The sequence below is a fragment of the Pseudonaja textilis genome, chromosome 2 (assembly GCF_049901715.1).
Source record: "Pseudonaja textilis isolate UNSWEBS1 chromosome 2, rPseTex1.2, whole genome shotgun sequence".
NCBI classification, from domain to species: Eukaryota; Metazoa; Chordata; class Lepidosauria; order Squamata; family Elapidae; genus Pseudonaja; species Pseudonaja textilis.
Window position 1 is genome coordinate 128,055,439 of NC_141991.1, and position 19,926 is coordinate 128,075,364.

Consider the following 19,926-nt stretch of genomic DNA (forward strand, 5'->3'; position numbering starts at 1 on the left):
GTCCAGTCTCTTCTTAAAAACCTCCAGTTATGAAGCACCCACAACGTCTGAAGGCCAAATGTTCCACTGATTAATTGTCCTCCTTGGTAGGAAATTTCTCCTTAATTCCAGGTTACTTCTCTCCTTGATTAGTTTCCATCCATTGTTTCTTATCCTGCCCTCTGATGCTTTGGAAGAGAAGTTCACCCCCTCCTCTTTGTGGCAGCCCTTCAAAGTACTGGAACATTGCTATCGTGTTCCCCCCTCCCTCAGTCCTTCTTTTCTCTAGACTAGCCAAACCCAAATCCTGCAACCATTCTTCATATTACGTGTAGACCAAAAGCTTAATGCAGAAAACATTCCTCCTGATAGTTAATCAGAATATTTGGGAGAGGTTCTTGACCGACACAATAGCTCTGCTTATTTAAGCATTTGGCTTAAGCACAGAGTAGATGCATGTTCATCTCCCACCAGTAGGAAACCAATCTCTGTGTCACTCTGTTGGTCTTTTCATCTTATTGTTTTTTGTACCATCATTACTATTTTGATATCGCCTTTGTTCCTGAAATTAGCATAGCCCTGTCTTTGCTTTTTCTCAGCTCCGAAGCAGAATGTCTGGATAAGTACCTGCTGTTTTTATTAAGTAGAATTTTAATTTGGACTAGCTTGCTACAGCCTCCTGGGTTCCATCCAGACTTCTCTGGAGGAAAGAGTGAAGACACTTCCCATGTACCTTGGGAAACAACTGCCATTACATTAGGATTCAAATCTATTTACTCCATTTTCAGCAGGCCACCCAAATATCCCACTTCACTGATGGGAGTTTGTCGAGGTTACTGAAATGCCATTGTCCAGCTTGACAAGCAGGGCCATTTCATTCCAACATGGAGCTGGAAACCTTTGTCTCCACCCTTGCTTTTACCATTCCCTTCCCCCCACGCTCTTAACAGATAATCAAAGTTGGAAGGGACCTTGTAAGTCATCTAGTCCAACCCCCTGCCCAAGCAGGAGACCCTACATCATTTCTGACAGATGGCAGTCCAATCTCTTCTTGAAAGTCTCAAGTGGTGATGCTGCCACAACTTCTGAGGGCAAGCTGTTCCATTGGTTGATTGATCTCACTGTCAGAAAGTTTCTCCTTATTTCCAGATTGAATCTCTCCTTGATCAGTTTCCATCCATTATTCCTTCTCTGGCCTTCGGTTGCTTTAGAAAATAGCTTGACCCCTTCCTCTCTGTGGCAGCCCCTCAAATATTGGAAGACTGCTATCATGTCTCCCCTGATCCTTTTCTTCACTAGACTAGCCATGCCCAGTTCCTATAACTGTTCTTTATATGTTTTAGTCTCCAGTCCCCTAATCATCCTGGTTGCTCTTCTCTGTACTTTCTCTAGAGCCTCAACATCTTTTTTTATAGTGTGGTGACCAAAACTGGATGCAGTACTCTAGGTGTGGTCTTACTAAGGCTTTATAGAGTGGTATTAGGACCTCATTTGATCTCTTCTAAAAAGTCATTTTGCAATTCTGGACCCAAATTTAAAAACGCTTGCAAATGGTTGCAGCCGTGCATATAAAAAAAAGATTCGGTGCCTACAGGTCATTCTAGGCTGGGGGAAGAGGGTGGAGTGCTTGCTTGTCAGAGGCGGGCAGGAAGAATTCTTACATGAACAGCTGTTTATTTTCAAGCATAATTCCAATTGCATGTGTTGCTGCCTAATAGAAAACTGATGCTTCGTTTCTTGGCTGCGTCTTGCAGGAGACGTTGAGTTCAGCCATAAACCAAAGACATGCACGTTTGCACCCTTGTACAATTCAGAAAGTTTAATGAAAGCCAGAGCATTATCAATTGCCATGTTGTTTGCCATTATGCCAAGATGGCTGAAATTCTTCAGGGGACACAACACGGCATGCATGTGGGGCCCCACCCACCTCTGAGGGTGGTTGAATCCATTTATATTAATAATTTTTTTTCCTAATTGGTCCTCCAAATTTCAGTTCCCATCATGTACTGTGTGGAAGCATCAACAATGAAAGTCTTTGTTCAGAACGGGCTTAGCAATTAATTTTATTTTAAAATTAGGGCTTCAGAATAAAATGGGCTTTCTCTTCCAAAGGTTTTTCTTTTTCCGTGGCACCAAGCCATGTAGCTTTGAAAGCCTGCAGTGTTCAGATGTGACTTTCTCAATGCTTTTCATCAACCCCGGTGGTGGGTGTAAGACCCTCTTAGTTGGCATTTGAGGTTTTGGGGTGGGGAAGTTTAACCAAGCTTGAGATGCCATTCTAAGAAATCTTCAGGCTTGTGTGGATATAAAGCACCAAGATGCCCCTAGGAGATTCAGCACTCTAGATGGTGATGTGCCATTTGTTTTGATCAATAATTTTTTAGTCACATGATGCAAATCTCGGCTGGCTTCCTTGACAGTTGTTGTTGTTTGCTTCAAGCAATGAAACAGAAACCTCATTCTGAATGTCCATGAATGAGGACCTAATGTGCTTTCAGTGTAGAGGAGTTCTCATTCATGCATTGTGCAAGTGGCTTCGTAAAAGTGAATAGCCAGTTTACGGGTAGCAATCCAAGTTGGGCTGATGATGGCATCAGAGGACAGACATCCCCTGGAGCAAAGGAACTGTTGTTTCTAACATCAGCCAGAGATGAAGGAAACATAATCCAGATCAGGATTATCGGGGGGTGGGGGTGGTACAGGATGAAGAACAGGGAATGCCTCCTCAGCTTGCCTCCAGCAGGCTCCCCATCCGAATTCCCCTCCTTTGTGTGTTGTTAACCAACTGCATGAATGGCCTCTTGTCTAGCAATCGGCTTCCCAAAACAACCTCTGCTTTGGAGTTAGCTGGCTAAGGCAGAGGCCTTGTTTCATTTTGGCAACCTGTTTATACTGCCAGGTTGGCAGTGATAGGCCTCCAGAGCAAGCTGACAAAACTGAGTCTTTTAGCATCGTTGAAAGCACACATAATGAAAATGACCCTGGTAATTCTTACAACAGCTCGGTAAACAAGGTAGGAAAAGATTCTCTCAGATCTTGATACCACTTTAAGGACTGAAAGAGGAGTGAGTCATTAGGTGGCAGGAAAATGTGCTTCATACGCAGCCTTTAAGGCCTCTGACTCAGGGGTTGCTCTGTGGCTCCCTTGGTCCTTGGCTCAGTGCCACCAGTGTTGTATCTGAATGAGGTTTTGAGGCCTGCCTCCTGCTATGCTCTTGGCTAATTGTCTTTTTTGCACCTCTCCCTCAGGGCTCTGCATTCAAGTGGCACTCTCTGAGCCAGTCACCTGAGCAGCACAGGTAGGTGCTAAGTTGTTCCCTTCTGCTGGGAGTTTCAATGGTAAATTTTGTCCTGTTCTGCTGATGACAGACTTGCTTTTCCCTATGTCGGCCTGCAGAGAAAGCCTTGTCTTCGGTGTAGTCTAACCAAAAGCTGACTGTTTCTTGCTTGTGCTCACTTAGGACACTGTCCACAGCCACCCCCAAGCAGGTCTTGTCTTCCCCTATGGCTGGGAGTGAGTGAGATAGCCCTATAGTGGGAGGGGGGGCGGGGTAGGGGAGAGAAGTAACAGAAATTATGCACCCGGAGGTAATTTACAAGCACCATCAAGGTATTTTGCCTTCTGGGATAGAGTCTTTAGACTAAGGACCCTTTGGCTGTGTTAATTCCAGTCCGGCATCTCCTGCTGGGGACAGAATTTCACCAGCTAAAACTTCAGAATGATGGTTAACCTCCCATGGAATAGGCAGTGCGTTTCACTCTTCAGTTTGTCTCTTTAACAGGTAAACTGTTTAGTTGATAGTGATTTCAATTCCTCCTTTATCTCTCTGGTGCAACTTTCCTCAGCCTGGTGTCCAGCAAAAGTGGGATGTACAATATAGTGCTCTGATTCAAAAGCAAAAAAAGCATACACCTTTCTGCAACTCCTCCTGGGATCACATTAGGTAATAGGAGTATACAGGTTGTAAGGACCAATTCCCATGGTTCCCATGGTTAAGTAGGTCTTATGGGAATTGTTGTCTTAGAATATCTGATGGGCACCAGATTGCTATCCCTAATAGGAGTTGATATTACCGTCATGCAATCTTGATGCAAGAAGACTCAGGTGAAGTATAGTTGAACGTTGCCTCACAATGAGAGAGTGCAAAATATTCATCAATTACATTTGATATCCGATTACCTTCAAGCTTTAGGAATGTGCCCTTAAAGCTGCATTGTTGAAAGTTGCAAGAGCAAATTGCCACTTCAGCTTTTTAGGAAGAAGCTTTGTTGTGCAGAAAAAAAGACAGAGTCACGAAAGTGCACATTAGAGAAAGAACTTCAGTTTTTGGCTGCAGTTCTCCAAATGATTTGAGGTGAAATTCTCCTGAAGCTTTCTTAGAGAACAGAAAGTTGGGTTTCAACAGGGCACGTGAAAGGTAGAAAGAAATACCTTTCCATAGGCTTGTGACTCTTCATTGCTAAATGGGGACAAAAAGAACTTCCAGTTTTGAAACATGGTAATTAAATATAGAATGACTGAATCCCATTATCTTAATACGAGCCATGGTGGCACAGTACTGCAAGCTACTTCTCCTGACTGCTGGTTGCCAGCAGTTCGATCCTGATCAGCTCAAAGTTGACTCAGCCTTCCATTCTTCTGAGGTCAGAAAAATGAGAATCCAGATTGTTGGGGGCAATATGCTGACTCTGTAAGCCGCTCAGAGAGGACTGTAAAGCATTGTGAAGTGGTATATAAGTCTAAGTGCTATTGCTATTTTATCTCAAGTTTTTGCCAATGTAGCATCCTCCAGGTTAGCATGCTGGGTGATGGGGTTTGTGGCCAATACATTGAGGGTGTAATGCTGAAAAAATAATGACCCTCCCCCTTTTGTTAAAACTATTGTCGTATGTGAAAGAACAAGAAGAACAAAAGCCAGTTGTAATCCAGGCTGTTAGGAAATGCTTCTCTGTAACAGCTTCTCGTAAAATATACTTCTGAATTATATTGGGAACATTTCTTAAATTCCAATTGACAGCTTGTAAAAATTAAATAAACTTTTGAGAGTCACTGATTCATTTCAACCATACTTCTTTTCCAGAAATAATAAGTAGAACAAAGGCACACAGGGCGGTCAGCTGGGTGTGTATATACATCCATACATTATTTGTGGCCAGATGTTCTGTTTTATGAAGAGGTGCAACTTTTCCATGAAACGAAAGGAGGATTCTTCGTCTCCTCCTTGCCAAATTTTCATTAAATAGCGGCATATTTTTTATCAAGAAGAAATTTTGTCCACTTACTACCCTTATACTACATTGATTCATATCATAAAATGGAACATGTTCATTGAATGAACAGTTCCATTAAAAGGATAGAACATATGTTCAATTTGCAATGTCATGTGGTAATATATAGAGTTTGATAAAAAGTGAACATTGATAATCTGGGTTTATTTGGATAGGAAGGCAATACAAACATTTCTCATGTGATTTTTCAGAATATTCCATAAGCGTTATTTCATTTTAGTATTGAAGTTACTCAAAAAAATTTTAGGAGAATTTGACTGGGATTTTAAAATGTTTGTTTGATTGTGAAAGATTGTGGCTCTGCTGTCAGAGGAGTAGCCATCCATATAATTTACCCTAAAAGAGGATTCCAGTAGGTTAGATTGTCTGCCATTCTTCGGTATTTATCTTACGGATCTCCTTTTTGCAGTAAATGTGTCTGCAAGAAAGAGATACATGTATAAAAGCATACTCTTGAATGATGTAGTGGTTGTTTGCTATGAATCTATGTTTGCTTCAGCAACCTCATCCCTGATTACATTTGTGTTTGCTTTGGCTATGTTTTTGCATTTGGATCTCCTTTTGTTATTTTGTTAGCTCTGAATTCATAAAGACTGGATGATACACAAAAGGCTGCTCCCTTCCTCTGTTTCATTGGCTTAAAGTGGTGGTGGGTGGAAGGAGCTGTAAGGGAAAGAGGGACTGTGAGCCGCAGAGATGATTCTTGGGCAGGGCAAATGTTTGTATCCAGCTGCCTGGCTAAGAGGCAGAATGCTGCTTTTCACTTCCCTTTGAACACACCAGACAGAAGTTTCTGAACTATGACTAAGGGAAGTTCCTGTAACCTAAATCATATTGTGGGGCAGTGCTTCAGCTGTGGGAAGATGGAAGAATCAGAAAGTGAAGAGAGATCCTCACACAACTTGGTGAATATGGCTTAAATCTGCCTCGTGCAAGGTCCTGAGGAATTTCAGCTGAATTTCTTTCCTCTCGCATTGTTTCAGGAAGGTGATCACACTGGAGAAAGAAGAGGGCCAAACGTATGGGTTTGAGATTCAGGTAAATGTTGAGAGAAAGCCTTCTATTCCTTCCTAAACTTACCTCACAAACGGCTAAGAGGAAGTTTTGTGGGCTGCCCTCAGCAGGACTTGAGGGCAGAGTTTTAAATCACATACCTTGGGGCATTTGCAAATGAGAAAAAAAGTTGCAATACAAATTTCAGACATTACAAAAGCTGAACATTGAGGACTTGGATTTTGAAAGCATTGAATATCAAATCTGAGGAAAATATGACAACATCTTGAATCTGGCCTATCTCGCTTTTCGGCTGAGTTTGATCTTTCAACATTTCAGAGAATGAGAAATGATCCAAATCAGGCAGAATTCATTTCATCTCCCAGCTTGCTATGGCTGTCTAGCTCTTCATGCTGCTTTACCTCATTCATTATAGATTATAGCATCAACCCCTAATCCACCCTTCTCACACCATTATAAATAATAATTTTTTTTCCCATCTGGGCAATTTTCAGACTTATGGGCTACACCATCAGGACACAAAACGTGTGGAGATGTTCACTTTTGTTTGCCGGGTTCACGAAAACAGCCCAGCTCAAACAGCAGGCCTTAAACCTGGTAAGAGGCTTCATTTACTGCTTTGTACTCTTTCACTGGAGCTCGACAGCTGACTGCTAAAATCATCAGGTATGATTCAGATTTCAGGCCTTCCTGGTCTTCAGTGGCCAGTGAGGTTGTCACTCTGTCTTCTTGAACTGCGGATTTCAGTGCACACTCGTGTAGTTTCTCTGTTTTATTGTTGTTACACAAATGTATTCTGAGGTTCAGCTTATGGTCACTCACTCACACACTCCTACAGGCCTGGAAAATGGCCACACTCAATCCCAAATCAACCAAACACTGAGGCACAAACGTTTTTTTTAAAATACACAGAGACTCAGTGAATTTAAAATAACAGCAAACTTTTAATGATATATTTTTGTTCTTATACATAGTCAGACACACACACTCATCCACATTTACCCAGCGTCCACTACTAGGCTGCTAGCCAGAGGGACAGAAGCTGCCAAGTCTGGGGTCCAAAAACAATTCAAAAGCTGGGCAGGTTTCAGGACCACTTTTTGTCCCCTAGAGTTGGTGGGAAGGGGCTTCCCATGCAGGCCCAACCCCTTTGTTGGTGAAACTTGAGGAGGGGCTTGCCATGTGCTCAGGCCCAACTCTTGTCCTTTTGTCCTCTTAAAGACTTGGTTCCTTTCCCTAGGGGAACTTTTCCTGGCTTTTCGTCCACATTGCTTACATGTCTTCACCACTTTTAAGTATGGTGGCTTTGGCCTAGTCTCACATTGTCTCCACGCTTCCTCCCAACTTTTTACAACTGTAGGGAAGGCTGAGTAGCTCTCTGCTGTGGAAAGGCATTGGAAGACTCCGTGACATCACTGACTCCTGTTGTTACTTCACAGAACAGAGCCTGCAAGGCCACAATCTGAGCTCCACAATCTCATTTACTGCCGGACGCTCTCCAACTCAGTCTGCTAGTTTTACCAAGCCTCAGGCTGTGAGCTTCTGTATCAGGCTCCAAGGAGAGGTGCTGAGATCCCCAAGTGAAGGAGTAGAAATTGGAAAGTGCACAGATAGAACTCGCTTAATGACTGTCCTATTCAGCAGTTGTTCAAAGTGGCAATGATGCTGAATAAGTAGCTTTACCACCAGTCTTCACAGTTACAACCGTTGTAGCATTCCCACAGTCACACGATCGATATTCAAGCTCTTGGCAATCAGCAAGCATATACGACAGACATACCATCTCCTGTTCACGTGATCATCGTTTGAGATCCTAATTCAGTCACTTGATGTCTCGCTTAATGACTTGCTGTGAATTGTTTAGCAACTGCAGTTGAAAGCCTGTTGCAATCGCATGGTATTTCACTTAGTCGCTGAGTTACCTTTCCCAATTGTGGTCACTGTGCAGGGACGATCTGCATTTCCTCACCTCTCGTTATTTAGAATCAAAGGAGACCACAGTTGAGGGGGATCATGTGGAATCCTTGCAGATTTCACAGTGGCAGGACTATCCTGTCTAGATTTAACTCTGGATCACCAACATGGGGAACGAGAATTGCCTTCCAGTTTCCCATGGGAAATAAAAGGAGGGGGAGGGAATGGTATTAGACCAATTTAATATGTCTAAAACAGGGGGGGAAATCAAGAAACACACACCAGACAGAGCCAGACAGACAGTAACAGGAAAACCTGGCTCTTCTTTTTCCTAACATCATCAGTTTGTCCGGCTGGGATTTCCAGATTTAAAATATGCTAGTTCACCAGGCATTCCTGCTCACTGGAATGTTAGGCATTTTTCTTAACAATCAAAACACTCTGCGTTTTCCTCTTAAAAATGGGCAGTGCTTCCATTGTCTCCTGGCCCACAGGACTCGTGGAAGAAATATTGTGCTGTACAATAGCCAAAGAGCAGGGTCTTTCTGAGAGAGGCCTGGAATGCAGGCTCCCTCTCCTTGTTCCTTCCTTGCCTGTGTTTCATTGGCTCCTTGTAAGGAGGCTTCAACCAGCTCTGGCTTCACATCACAGGTAACCATGAAGAAAGCTGGGGCGCAGCTTCCATGAGGGTTGCCTTCTTCTTCTCTCCTTCCAGTTGCTGTGCTCTGGAGAGGCGAGCATTGTTATCTTCATTTAAAGCATGCATTTTTTTCAAACTTGTCACGTTTAAGATGTATGGATTTCCACTCCCAGAATTCTCCAGCCAGTTGAAATCCATACATTTTAAAGCGGGCAGGATTGAAAAACACTGATTTAAAGAGTCAGATTGACAGCAGGCTCAAATGGAGGTGACAGAGTGAGGGAGGCATCCAGATGAATTAGAGTAGAGGTGTCAAACTCAAGGCCCTGTGGGCCAAATCTGGCCAGCGTGGTCCTTAGATTTGGGCCCGGAAACAGCAAAGGCCTGGCCTGCAGTGGTTCTGCCAGCAAAAACAGAGTTCGGGTCCCCTAAGCTCTGTTTTCACTGGCAGAGGGCTGTAGTAGGCTGAACTAAAAACAAAACAAAAGGAGAAATGTTTCCCCTTTTGCATTTGAGCATCCTAGAAGAGACAGGGAAGGAGAAAGGGAAAGAGGAAAGACAAAGAAAAGGAAAGATGGGAAGAGAGCAAGGAAGGAAAAAGAAAGAAAAGGGAAGGAAGAAGAAAAGGATGGAAGGAAGGGACAGAGAGAAGAAGGAGATAATGAGAGGAAGGGAGGGCCTGAGGGAAGCCTTGCCTTAGCAGTTGGCCATCACAGGTGCCCCCGACATGATTGACATCAAGCTGGCCACACCCACCCTGGCCATGCCCCTTGCCCCCCTCCCCCCCACACACACACCGAGGTCAAACACAATCCTAGTGCAGCCCTCAATGAAATTGAGTTCGACACCCCTGAATTAGAGGGTTTGGCTGTGCAATGTGGTACCTTCTTTTCTTCCCATTCAGTCTGCTTTTCCTGCTTTTTGCACAGGGTGTGTTTTTTAAAAGTACGCCTCTCCAAGCTTGGATCATCTTTCCCAATGGCAGGAAATTTTCTGGCTACCAAAACAGGTTTTTTTTGCTCTTTATGTAAGCAACCCTAGTCTTCAAAATCATAAGTTGTGCTCAAAAGTTGCAGAACGATCTCAGGCGAAATTTGAAAGACATTAACATTTTCTGTTAACATTTTCTATGTAGTAATAGATTATCATCATCTGAATCATTTTTTTTTTCTGAATGGGAAGATTGCGTTGGGAGGTTTAAAATGCCCCTGAACCCATACTTACGCAATAATTTTAATGAAGACCAAATAAATACAAGTGTGGGCAAGCTTTTTTGTTCATTTCTTTTAAGCAAAACGTTGCAAAAACCAGGGGAAGGGGAAGAATTACTTCACCTCTTTTAGTCATGAAGCAGAGAGATCACAGTCAACTCTGATTATGGCCATTGTGGATTGAAAGCCTTCTTTGTGTTAGAAGATGTGGGGATCAGGCATACAAGCCCCACCCACCCCCACACACACACACACACAAAGTTGGGTGGGGGGCAGAGTCTCCATCCATCCCTATCTCCACCACCATCCTTGCAAGCCTGAGAGACCAAAATAAAGAATGTTTTTGCAGACTTGCAGAAGTGATATCTTAAGTTCCGGTTTTAAGTGTGCGAGCCCAGTACAGATCCTTTGTTCCCCCTGACTCCTTATTGTTGCTTATCTGCTTTATAGGAGACACAATCACAGGGGTGAATGGGCTTAACGTAGAAGGCATCCGGCACCGTGAGATTGTGGAGATCATCAAAGCATCTGGAAACGTGCTCAGGTAAAAGCCAAATTGATGTTTTTAACCAGAACTATCCCTCCACCCTCCCTCTTCCTCCATGTGACACTGCTGTGGTTTCCTAGCCATCACTCATCCCACTTTGTCCCCTGTTCAGGTTAGATACCTTGTACGGTGCATCAATCCGAAGGGCTGAATTGGAGGCTCGCTTGCAGTATCTCAAGGTGAGTGGCATTCAAGCAGGAACATGGCAATGAAATGTTTACGAGTTTGGCTCGGGTGGCTGCCAAGAAGAGGCAACTGTTTTGAATTATATGGCCTGTACATGGACATGAAATGATATCTCAAAACTCAACCTGGGTAACTGCCCTGCAAATATTTGTATAGACAGAATTACATGGGGTTTTTTTTTGGCTTTGATCAGGATGCTCCATATTCCTAAAAACCACAGACAGCTGTCCTATGCCAAGTGCAATTGCTAGACCATCTGGCTCAGTATTCACTGTAAAAAAACAGCAGTTTTCACAGCATAGGAATCACTAGGGGGAAAAGGAGCAAAGCTAAAACTTCTTCCCCTATTCCATCCCCTCCTTCTGTCCTCCCACCCATGAATGTGTCCCTTCCCATTTGCCTTCTGCTGCACCCACTGTGCTCCCTTATTTTGGGGTTCTGTGCAACTCTCCAGCCAAAGAAATTATCTCCTGTACAATAACGTGTTGGAATGGAGAAAATCAGAGGAAAATACAGGGCAGCGCTTGGCAAACTAAAATTTTAAATAGGCATCAGAAGAAAAAAGAATAGTTGTGCAGACCAAGCTAACATTTGTTTTACGCTGATCAATAACATTTCCACTTTCCATTGTTGGAAGAAATATCCTTCTGGGTTCAGTTCCAAGTGGGGAAAAAGGTGCTGGAAACATGAGACTGGAAGGTTTAATAGTGGACCAGGACCACATGGCCTGGAGCTCCAGAATGGAAAGGAAGGATGATCACATGCTTCAAGGTGAAGGAAGAGATCAAGAAAGGGCTGAGGTGCTGAGAGTGCCTGGGTTTTATAATCTTTGTTGGGATTTGAATTGGATTCTGAATGGTTGTCAGACTCCCATGAGGAGGCCATGCAGGGGCAACTCTGTAGACTGTCCTGAGTTCCAGGCTCGGTTGAGCCTTGCTGGATGATTATGCACTGAAAAGGGCTTTGGGCAATTGCTATAGCTTTACCTGGAGATATTTGTTATGTAAAGTATTCTGGCCCAGGCCTTAATGGCCCACCCATTAACAAAGGTGGGGGTGAGTTTCTGCTTCTGAGGTGAGTTTCTCCTCTTGAGTTTCTACTCTTTTTAGAGGAAATATTCTGCCTTTTTAATATTTCCTAGGATATTTCAATTTTCTAGGAGAGGGGTGGGTGCTAACTTCCTCCACCATCAAATGTTTTTTGGCACTATTCACTTTGTTCTATCACAGTAAATGTCATTCCCACCGTTGGTTTTGATGTGTCAGTTTTTCCCAGCAGGAAATTCTTGATCTGGTCTAATTCTTCATATGCAATATAACCTAACAGCAACAAGAAGGGATGATGATAGATAGCCATGCTGGGGCTGAAATTTTGGGCTAGTTCCTTTTTTTCCTTTATATTCTGCTTTTGTTTAAGTGGTCTGTTTAAGAAAAATAGATGTATGAAGCCTCTGAAGAGGTCTATTTTCCCCTCCATTCCAAGCCCCCCAAAAGAAAGAAAAAAAGAAGAAGAAAAAGTAGTGGGCCTCAAATTGTACCTTTATGAGGTGAGGGACCCTTAAAAATAGTCTTGTTCCCCATGATTATAATGTAATTTAAGGTGATTCTGGACCTTGCGAAAGGAACATCTACACTGATATAAAAGAATACAGTTGGCATAACTAAATTGAGTACATTTTTTTTAACATTGCCTGATTTTTGGATTTTGTTTGTTCTTTATAAATATTATAAAAGAGACAGTGTATTGTAGTAATTAAGGCATCAGGCTAGAAACCAGCAGACTGTGAGTTCTAGTCTGATTTTAGGCATGAAGCCAGTTAGGTGACTTTCAGCCAATCCCTTCCTCTTATTCCTAGGAATGTTGACTCAAAGGCATTTATCTGTCTGTCTGTCTGTCTTATCATTTATTATCTTTCATCTGTCCATCTCTCATCTGTCTGTCTATCTTATCTATTACCTATCATCTGTCTGTCTACATCTATCTACCTATCTATCTCTAAAAGAAAGAAATTTAAATTAATAATAATGCAGTGCAGCTTTGATTCCTAAGCTACTCTCTTTTTTCTCCCGTTGTTCAGAAAGATGCTCTTCATCATCTCCTACCTCATATTTTTCTTATTAGATATTTCATAAACTAAATGTGGAAGTTCTAACCTGCAGAGTCTGCTGATAAATGGAGCCACAGCCTCGTTTATTTGTCGTCTTGAGAATCTACAGTTCTGAGAATTTTTTTTTTTATGTGTTTAGCAGGAAGCCTCCCTATCCTTGAGAAGTAGGTGGGCCATTAGTGTCATTTAGAAACCAGCAGGTAGTTGGACAACAGGCTGCAACTCTTCTCCTACGTCAGGCTTTTATTCGGTCTTTTTGCAGCCCATAAATTTCCAGCTCTTGCCTATTGGATTCCTTGGAAGAAGGAAAAAAACCCTCCCCTGAACGAGAAGCTATCTGCTCTACCCACAGAGCAAATAAAGAAGGAAGGATGTGATTTAAGGAGGGTGGCTCACCAGCAGTCAAGCACCACTTGAAGGAGATTTTAACTAGATACATAGCCTTGACTGATCCTTGCTGCTGTTTGTAATGTCTGTTTCTTTCCATTGCAGCAAACGCTCTATGAAAAATGGGGAGAATATCGGTCATTGATGGTCCAGGAGCAGCGCTTGGTCCATGGTGAGTGTCAGAAGAATGTCAGCATTTTTTTGTGTGTGATTGTCTTCTAGGTCACGGAGAGGGGAACCAAATCTGGCTGAAGGGGCTGGCAGCAGAAAGACATACTCTATGGTTTACAGACCACTCTTGGCTGAGTTGGTGTAACCCATTCTAGGCGAGTGTTTCTGGGAATTGAAGCCCATGCGAATTATAGTTATTGAGCTTGAGAAACACCGCACTAAGCCAAACCAAGATTACCACAAAGTGTAGATCCAAAGTCTGGATCGGTTCTTCTCTTTGGGAGAACAAGCAGGTTCCTGCATTCCCTTCAGTAATTGTTTGCTCTTTTCTGGTAGGGATTGTGGTTAAAGACCCCAGCATCTATGATACGTTGGAGTCTGTGCGCTCCTGCCTGTATGGCTCTACACCCTACGGGATGCTGTTGAGAGGAGCTGGGAGTACTTACAGCAGCGTGGGCTGTGTCAGCACTGCCACTGATGAGACCGAGGAATCTCTTTACCAGACTTGCTTCTTTGACTCTGCCGACTCCCTGGACATTGTCCCCGCAGCAGCCCAGTCTTCACGCCCCAAGACGACATTAACCCGCAGCATCAGCGTCAAATGCACCACAACCACCACCACCAACGGAGAGGCCTGTTTCTGGGACAAATGCAGAGAGCCAAAGAACTCTGCGGTCACGTCAAGGCCCCCCAAAAGCAAACAGGGAAGCTTCCGCAAGAGATTCCTCAAGTTTATTCCTGGGTTGAACCGTTCTTTGGAGGAAGAGGAGAGCCAGTTGTAAAAGGACACTCTTATTGGGCAAAGCAAAGCACAGTTCAGCTGTGAGGCCGGCTGCCCCTGCTTGCTCTGGTCTCTATTTATTTATTTATTTGATTGACAGGGGACTGGGCTTCTGAACGCCAGCAGATCAGCTCTTTGGAAATGCAGGTTGCAATCCACGCTGGACTTTTGGAAGAGTAATTCATCAACCTGGGTGGGAGGGGGTGTGTGTGACAGTGGGTCTTCAACGTCCTAGGAAGAAACGGGTGGTGGGGAGAAAAAAAGACCTCAAAAGAAAAAAAATCATAGCACATTGTGAGGCCAAAGAAGTACACGTGATTTTGTATACTTCATTCATGCGAGGGTGGTTTTGGTTTGGGGTGTTTTTCAGGAATTGGCATAAAGCAGTCTCTTTGAGTTATCGGGTGGTTCTTTGTCATTGTGGGCCATAGGGTGACTTTTAGAAATGGAAACAGAACATTATTATTGGTTTAACTAGCAGGGATAATTTTTTTTAAAAAAACTGGAATGTTTGGTTTGGGTTTGTACATTGGGTGGTTTTTGTTAGGACTTAATGAGGGGGACATTAGAAGAACCAGCATGTTAACTTAGCCTAGAGCATGAAGTAGCATTTGAGGTTTAGTCAGATAGAGAAAACTCAGATCTGAGGCAAAAAGTAGAAGGCAAGAGCTACCGACACCTTTTATTGGACGCGCATTGGGACTTCAAGTCCCAGAATTCCCGGTTTCATCCCCTTGAATTTGGGCACGTTGGCTGGAAATTTGCATTACATTTAGAAGGGTATAGGATGGAGTGAGCTGCGTAGGTGGCCACGAAAGTAGCGAGAACTCTAAGATATTTCTGCATTTTGGTTTTGTGTTTTTAAGCATTGAAAGGCAAGACTGCCAGGCATTTTATGCACATCAAGTTCAATCTTTCCCTTACACTTGGGGCCAGGTCAATTCTAAGATAGGCTTAGAAGAAGGAACACAGTTCACTTTGTGAGTCCATATCTTGGAGCGAGAACTCCAAGATATTTCTGCATTTTATTTCTGCATTTCAGTCCACATGTCTATAGCAGCAGATACTTTCCCTCCTGCTGGGAAGGCCTACGAATTCATTGATTGAGCTGTAAATGTTTGGGGAACTCCCTTCCAACCCCTCCCCCCTATACACAGTTTGTATAAATGTGGTTTCTGAGCTGTTCTATATCTATATCTGCTCTGGGGAGCCACATCCTGTCTGTCTCATTGCCTCCAGATTCTGCAGCAATTCCCCACAACTTCCCTCCAGTCTTTAAAAAAATCCAGATGTTATTACACATTTTTCCTCTCCTTGTTCATCTAGAGCAACTTTGAAAGGAAAAGTTATAAGAAAAGACGTGGTGATGTGAACATTTTTTCTTTCTTTCAGTGTACCTAATTCTACTTGAAAGGCCAATAGGAAGTACAACATTTAAATTCAATTTATTCCAGTTTTACCAACTTTTCTCCAAGTCTGCAAAATATTGGCTCTGTCAGAGGTCCCCACTTTGCTCCTGCTGAATTATACAGTAATTCTCAGAACTGCTTAGGAAGAGAAACAGTGGAAGTCAAATAAGCGCCGAACTTTAAAGATCTGGATCCAGATTTTGCAGGGTAGCTAGTTATTATGAAGGTCAGGCGCTAGGCAGAATGAAATTTGTGGCTACCCTGCTCAAATCCCAGCACAGCATCTTTCTCAGAATTGCTTAAAACTATTGAAGGAGAAAGGGAGAGGGGGACATGGACAAGCATAGACACAAAGAGTCTTGTTATGTTGGCTGAAAAAATGGGAATTGTAATCCAGCATATCTGGAAGGTGCCAGGTTGAGGAAGGCTGGACGAACCTTAGACAAAACAAAAAGAGGTGTTTGTCTAAAACTTAGGCAAAAGGTGATTTGTGATCTTCCATATGCCACAACACTACAACTCCCAGCCCCCCTTTATTATCCGCTATGCCAGCAAAGGCTCTTGGGAATTGTAGTTTAGCGACATTTGGTGAGCCACATCCCTGGCCTTAAGTGAAGTCCCTCAGAACAGAACTGTGCCTCTGAAAACAGCTTCGAGTCTGACTGTTCCAACCTCTCACCAGCAAATGCCTTGTGTGAGGGAAACCAAAGGGCAGCTTTCTGGTTTTTTTTGTTTTTAACTTTATCTCAGGAAGTAGCTGCAGGAAGAGAGGAGGAGGGGTGACACAGCGCAGACGGGAAAAGAGTGGCCGTTGTGTACCCTGACAGATATTTCTCACAAGAGATGTTAAGTGGGGGGAAAGCAACAAACAAACAAAGCAAGGCCAGCAATTTAGGGAGGCACCATGTGCCAATAACTGTATGCATAAAAACCTGATTCAGAGTTGGATTTTTGTACAGACATGTGCAGCAATGTTTCCACTGTAAACTTTTGGATAAAACTTGTGAGATGTTTTGCATTCAGACAGTTGTGCTCTCATTTTCTATTGGTCTTACAAACGGCGATGAAGGCCTTGGAACTCTTCAACCATCTGCTAGTGGACTTTCTCAAGAAACCAAGGAAAGTGACCTCTTGATTTGAAAGTTCTTCAAGCTGCCAAGAAGACTTGGGTCACCAAAGGTCGCCAAATGCTGCCCAGTCCAGGCCAAGGCCAATTGTCTTATTGGGTTGGAAGAGCAGAATTTAGAGGAGAGATGGGGAATGATGGCCCCTTTATGACTTGTGGACTTCAACTCCCAGAATTCCTGAGCCAACCATGCTGGATCAGGAATTCAGGGAGTTGAAGTCCTTCTTCTTGTGCCATATCCATCATCGGACTTTGTCGATCATGTTGGTGATCCTATTTTTATCAATAGCTACACAAAAAAGTGCTGCTGAGTTTTGACCAAACCAGTCCTTTGGGTGTTGAAGCATGATGTTCTTCTTCTGCCTGGACCTTGTTTGCCTTCAATCTTTCCCTGAAGGATTAAGCGAAGTATGCCGTATTTTTCCGGGTGTCTCATCACATGTCCAAAATATTCTAACTTTCACTTTTTTATGGTTTTGACGATTTCCCTTGGCTTTCCCAGGTGGCTTATCACCTCCTCATTTCTGTTGAAGTCCACAAGTCATAAAAGGGCCGTCGTTCCCCATCCCTGATTTAGAGAGTAGGAGCTTCTCTGGATGTTCTGCTGCCAAAGCTTTTGAGGTTATCCAGCTGTTGCTGAGCCCCAAGTGACCCAGTTGTTCTTCAGCATTCCTTCATGATGCTGAGTCCACACATTCTCTTCCCCGCAGCCTCTGGCTTCTTTTGCAGCCCAGCGGTTCCCAATTGGGTGGCTCGGCTTCTGCCTGTGAAACCTATGACCTCAATCTAGATCCAAAGCAGTGTAGTTAAATTTAACTTTGGACAGAGCAGGGGTCATCTTGCCTCTGTATTGAAATGACTGTGGTATGGCCTTGCTCCTGTGACTGAAGATGTAGGTTTCCATCCAGGCTTGGACACTTTGTATGGAAAATCCTGAATTTGGCTGAACTCGGGGCTTCTTGACATGAAGTGTGGTGCTGTTAGAAGCACTTTTCACCTTCCAGCAACCGGATGCCTGATAGAGATCATTCTTGACTTATTCCAGGAAGCTCATTGTGATAAAATCTAAAGTCGGAGGGGAAGAGGGCACCCTCTAAAACAGAAGATAAGTACTTTGTGTACTTACAACCACTGGTTCTGCTATTCATGCCTATAAGCACTAGTTCCATTGCGCTGTACATTTACAAGAATTCTGTATTTGCAAACATGGCTTGAATTCAGTAAATGCACCCCACAGAGCTCTGTGTGTGAGAAAGAAATGCATAGAGATAATACACAAGCACACCTTCCCCAACAAGATACTGAGCAACTACACCGTGTAACATGTTATACATATTACAGAAATCAGGCCCACTGCATTTTAATTTCTGGTGAAAGAAGGCAAAATTACAGTTCCAGTGACATGAAGCTATTTTCAATCAATAATTGAGTTCTTAAATTATATTAAGATATGGTTTGTTCAACCATGGTTTCTTGAAGAAATCACAGTTATTCTCACACTACGCGGTTACGCCAAAGTCAAGAGAATTCTGACCATTTCCAATGTGAGGCATTCCTAAAGCTTGATATAAATCATTCCAACTTATGACCACAATTTTGACAAGAACTTCCCTTGCTAAGCAAGGTGGTTGTTAAGTGAGTTCTGCCCAATTTTACAACCTTTTTGGCTGCAATTGTTAAATGAGTCTGGCTTCCCCATTGCCTTTGCTTGTTGGAAGCCAGCTGGGAAGGTCGCAAATGGAGATCACATGACCTCATTGGTCAAATGTGTGCTAGTTGCCAAGCACTAGAATGTTGATCGCATGACCCCAGGGATGATGTGATGGTTGTAGGTGTGTGAATCAGTTGTCAGTCTTTTTTTTTTTCAGTGCCATTGCAATTTCAAATGGTTGTTAAATGAATGGTTGTGAGTTGAGGATTACTTACAAAACTGAAAAGAACTCTTAGTCACAAGTCTGTGCTTCTGGTTTTGCCTTTTTAAATCCATCCTTGTCGGCACTTGGAGGGAGATTCAACCACTTGCATTCTTGCAAAAACCTCCTAGATTAATTAAGGTGGCCTGTTGAGATTCTTCTCTCCAATTAGCAATAGCAACAGACGTATATACCGCTTCACAGTGCTTTTATAGTTCTAAGTGGTTTAGAGTCAGCATATTGCCACCACCACCACCCCCAATAATCTGGGTCCTCACTTTACCGACCTTGGAAGGATGGAAGGCTGAGTCAACCTTGAACTGGTCAGGACTGAACTGCTGGCAGTCGTCAGAGTTAGCCCGCAATTCTGCATTCTAACCGCTGCACCACCACAGCTCTCTTTGGCAGTAAATTAAAACTTTACCTTGGGAGAGTAGGCAGCGGTGGTGGTAGTGATAACGCCTTAAAAAGTGGACAGCTGGAACTTTTTGAAAGAGAAAGTCTAGCATAGATCTGTTCTCTAGAAAGACCACTTCCCATTAGAGTACTTTGGTTGGTATGTCATGACCCCCAAAACCACCTGTTTTGCCTTTTTTTTTTTTAAAGGTACCTTCGAAAAACTGGGAATGCTCATGTTTTTCTACTAAGTTCACCAAGATTCTTGTCCTTGTTTTCGGCCAAAGACACCTAATAAACAGCAAATTAATTGGCTGCTTGGCAGACCAGGGGTTGAGGAGGCTTAGGCAGTATCCTAGTGCTAATTAACTTAAAGGGGCCCCCACCCCCACCCCATCTGTCACCTGCCATGTGGAGACCAACTGTTTTGCTTGTTCAGATGAATACATGCTTAGCTGGGTGTTTCAGGCCCCTTGGCAAAGCCTTTCCCACTAATCTCAGTCAGTACATCTGGGAATAAGCCAGGTTTACAAACCTCTCTCTCTTTCCAACTCCATCTTTCCAACTCCTAGCCCAAGGAAGATAGCCCCGTTTTTCCTCAGGTCTTTGTGGCTGTGCACTTAACCTGAAGACCAGATATCAGCAAGGAGAGCTTTCAAGATTTTGACTGGTATTATCCTAGCTAAGCTGCAGGATGGGGGGGGGGGGGGCATGGGGGAAGGGGAAAATATTGTGGCAAGTTCCACCCCACATCATGCTGTATTGGAAGGCTGTTTTTCTTCTAAGTGGGAACCCTAATCCCCATCAGCCTCTAGCTTTAAGACAAAGTTGCAGACAACCTGCTTTTATTAAGAGA

The 19,926-nt window shown here is 43.3% G+C and overlaps 1 protein-coding gene across 1 annotated transcript in view; it reads left to right on the top strand.

Moving 5' to 3' along the window:
* TAMALIN (trafficking regulator and scaffold protein tamalin) overlaps nucleotides 1-16,657 on the top strand; it is a 29,849-nt gene extending 13,192 nt beyond the window's left edge. The window contains exons 2-8 of the mRNA XM_026717485.2: nucleotides 3,229-3,278; nucleotides 6,252-6,306; nucleotides 6,777-6,879; nucleotides 10,498-10,591; nucleotides 10,707-10,773; nucleotides 13,380-13,446; nucleotides 13,782-16,657. Of these exons, the coding sequence (XP_026573270.1) occupies nucleotides 3,229-3,278; nucleotides 6,252-6,306; nucleotides 6,777-6,879; nucleotides 10,498-10,591; nucleotides 10,707-10,773; nucleotides 13,380-13,446; nucleotides 13,782-14,227 (882 nt within the window). The 3' untranslated portion in view covers nucleotides 14,228-16,657. The remainder of the gene's footprint in view (nucleotides 1-3,228; nucleotides 3,279-6,251; nucleotides 6,307-6,776; nucleotides 6,880-10,497; nucleotides 10,592-10,706; nucleotides 10,774-13,379; nucleotides 13,447-13,781) is intronic.
* Nucleotides 16,658-19,926: the final 3,269 nt, after the last annotated feature.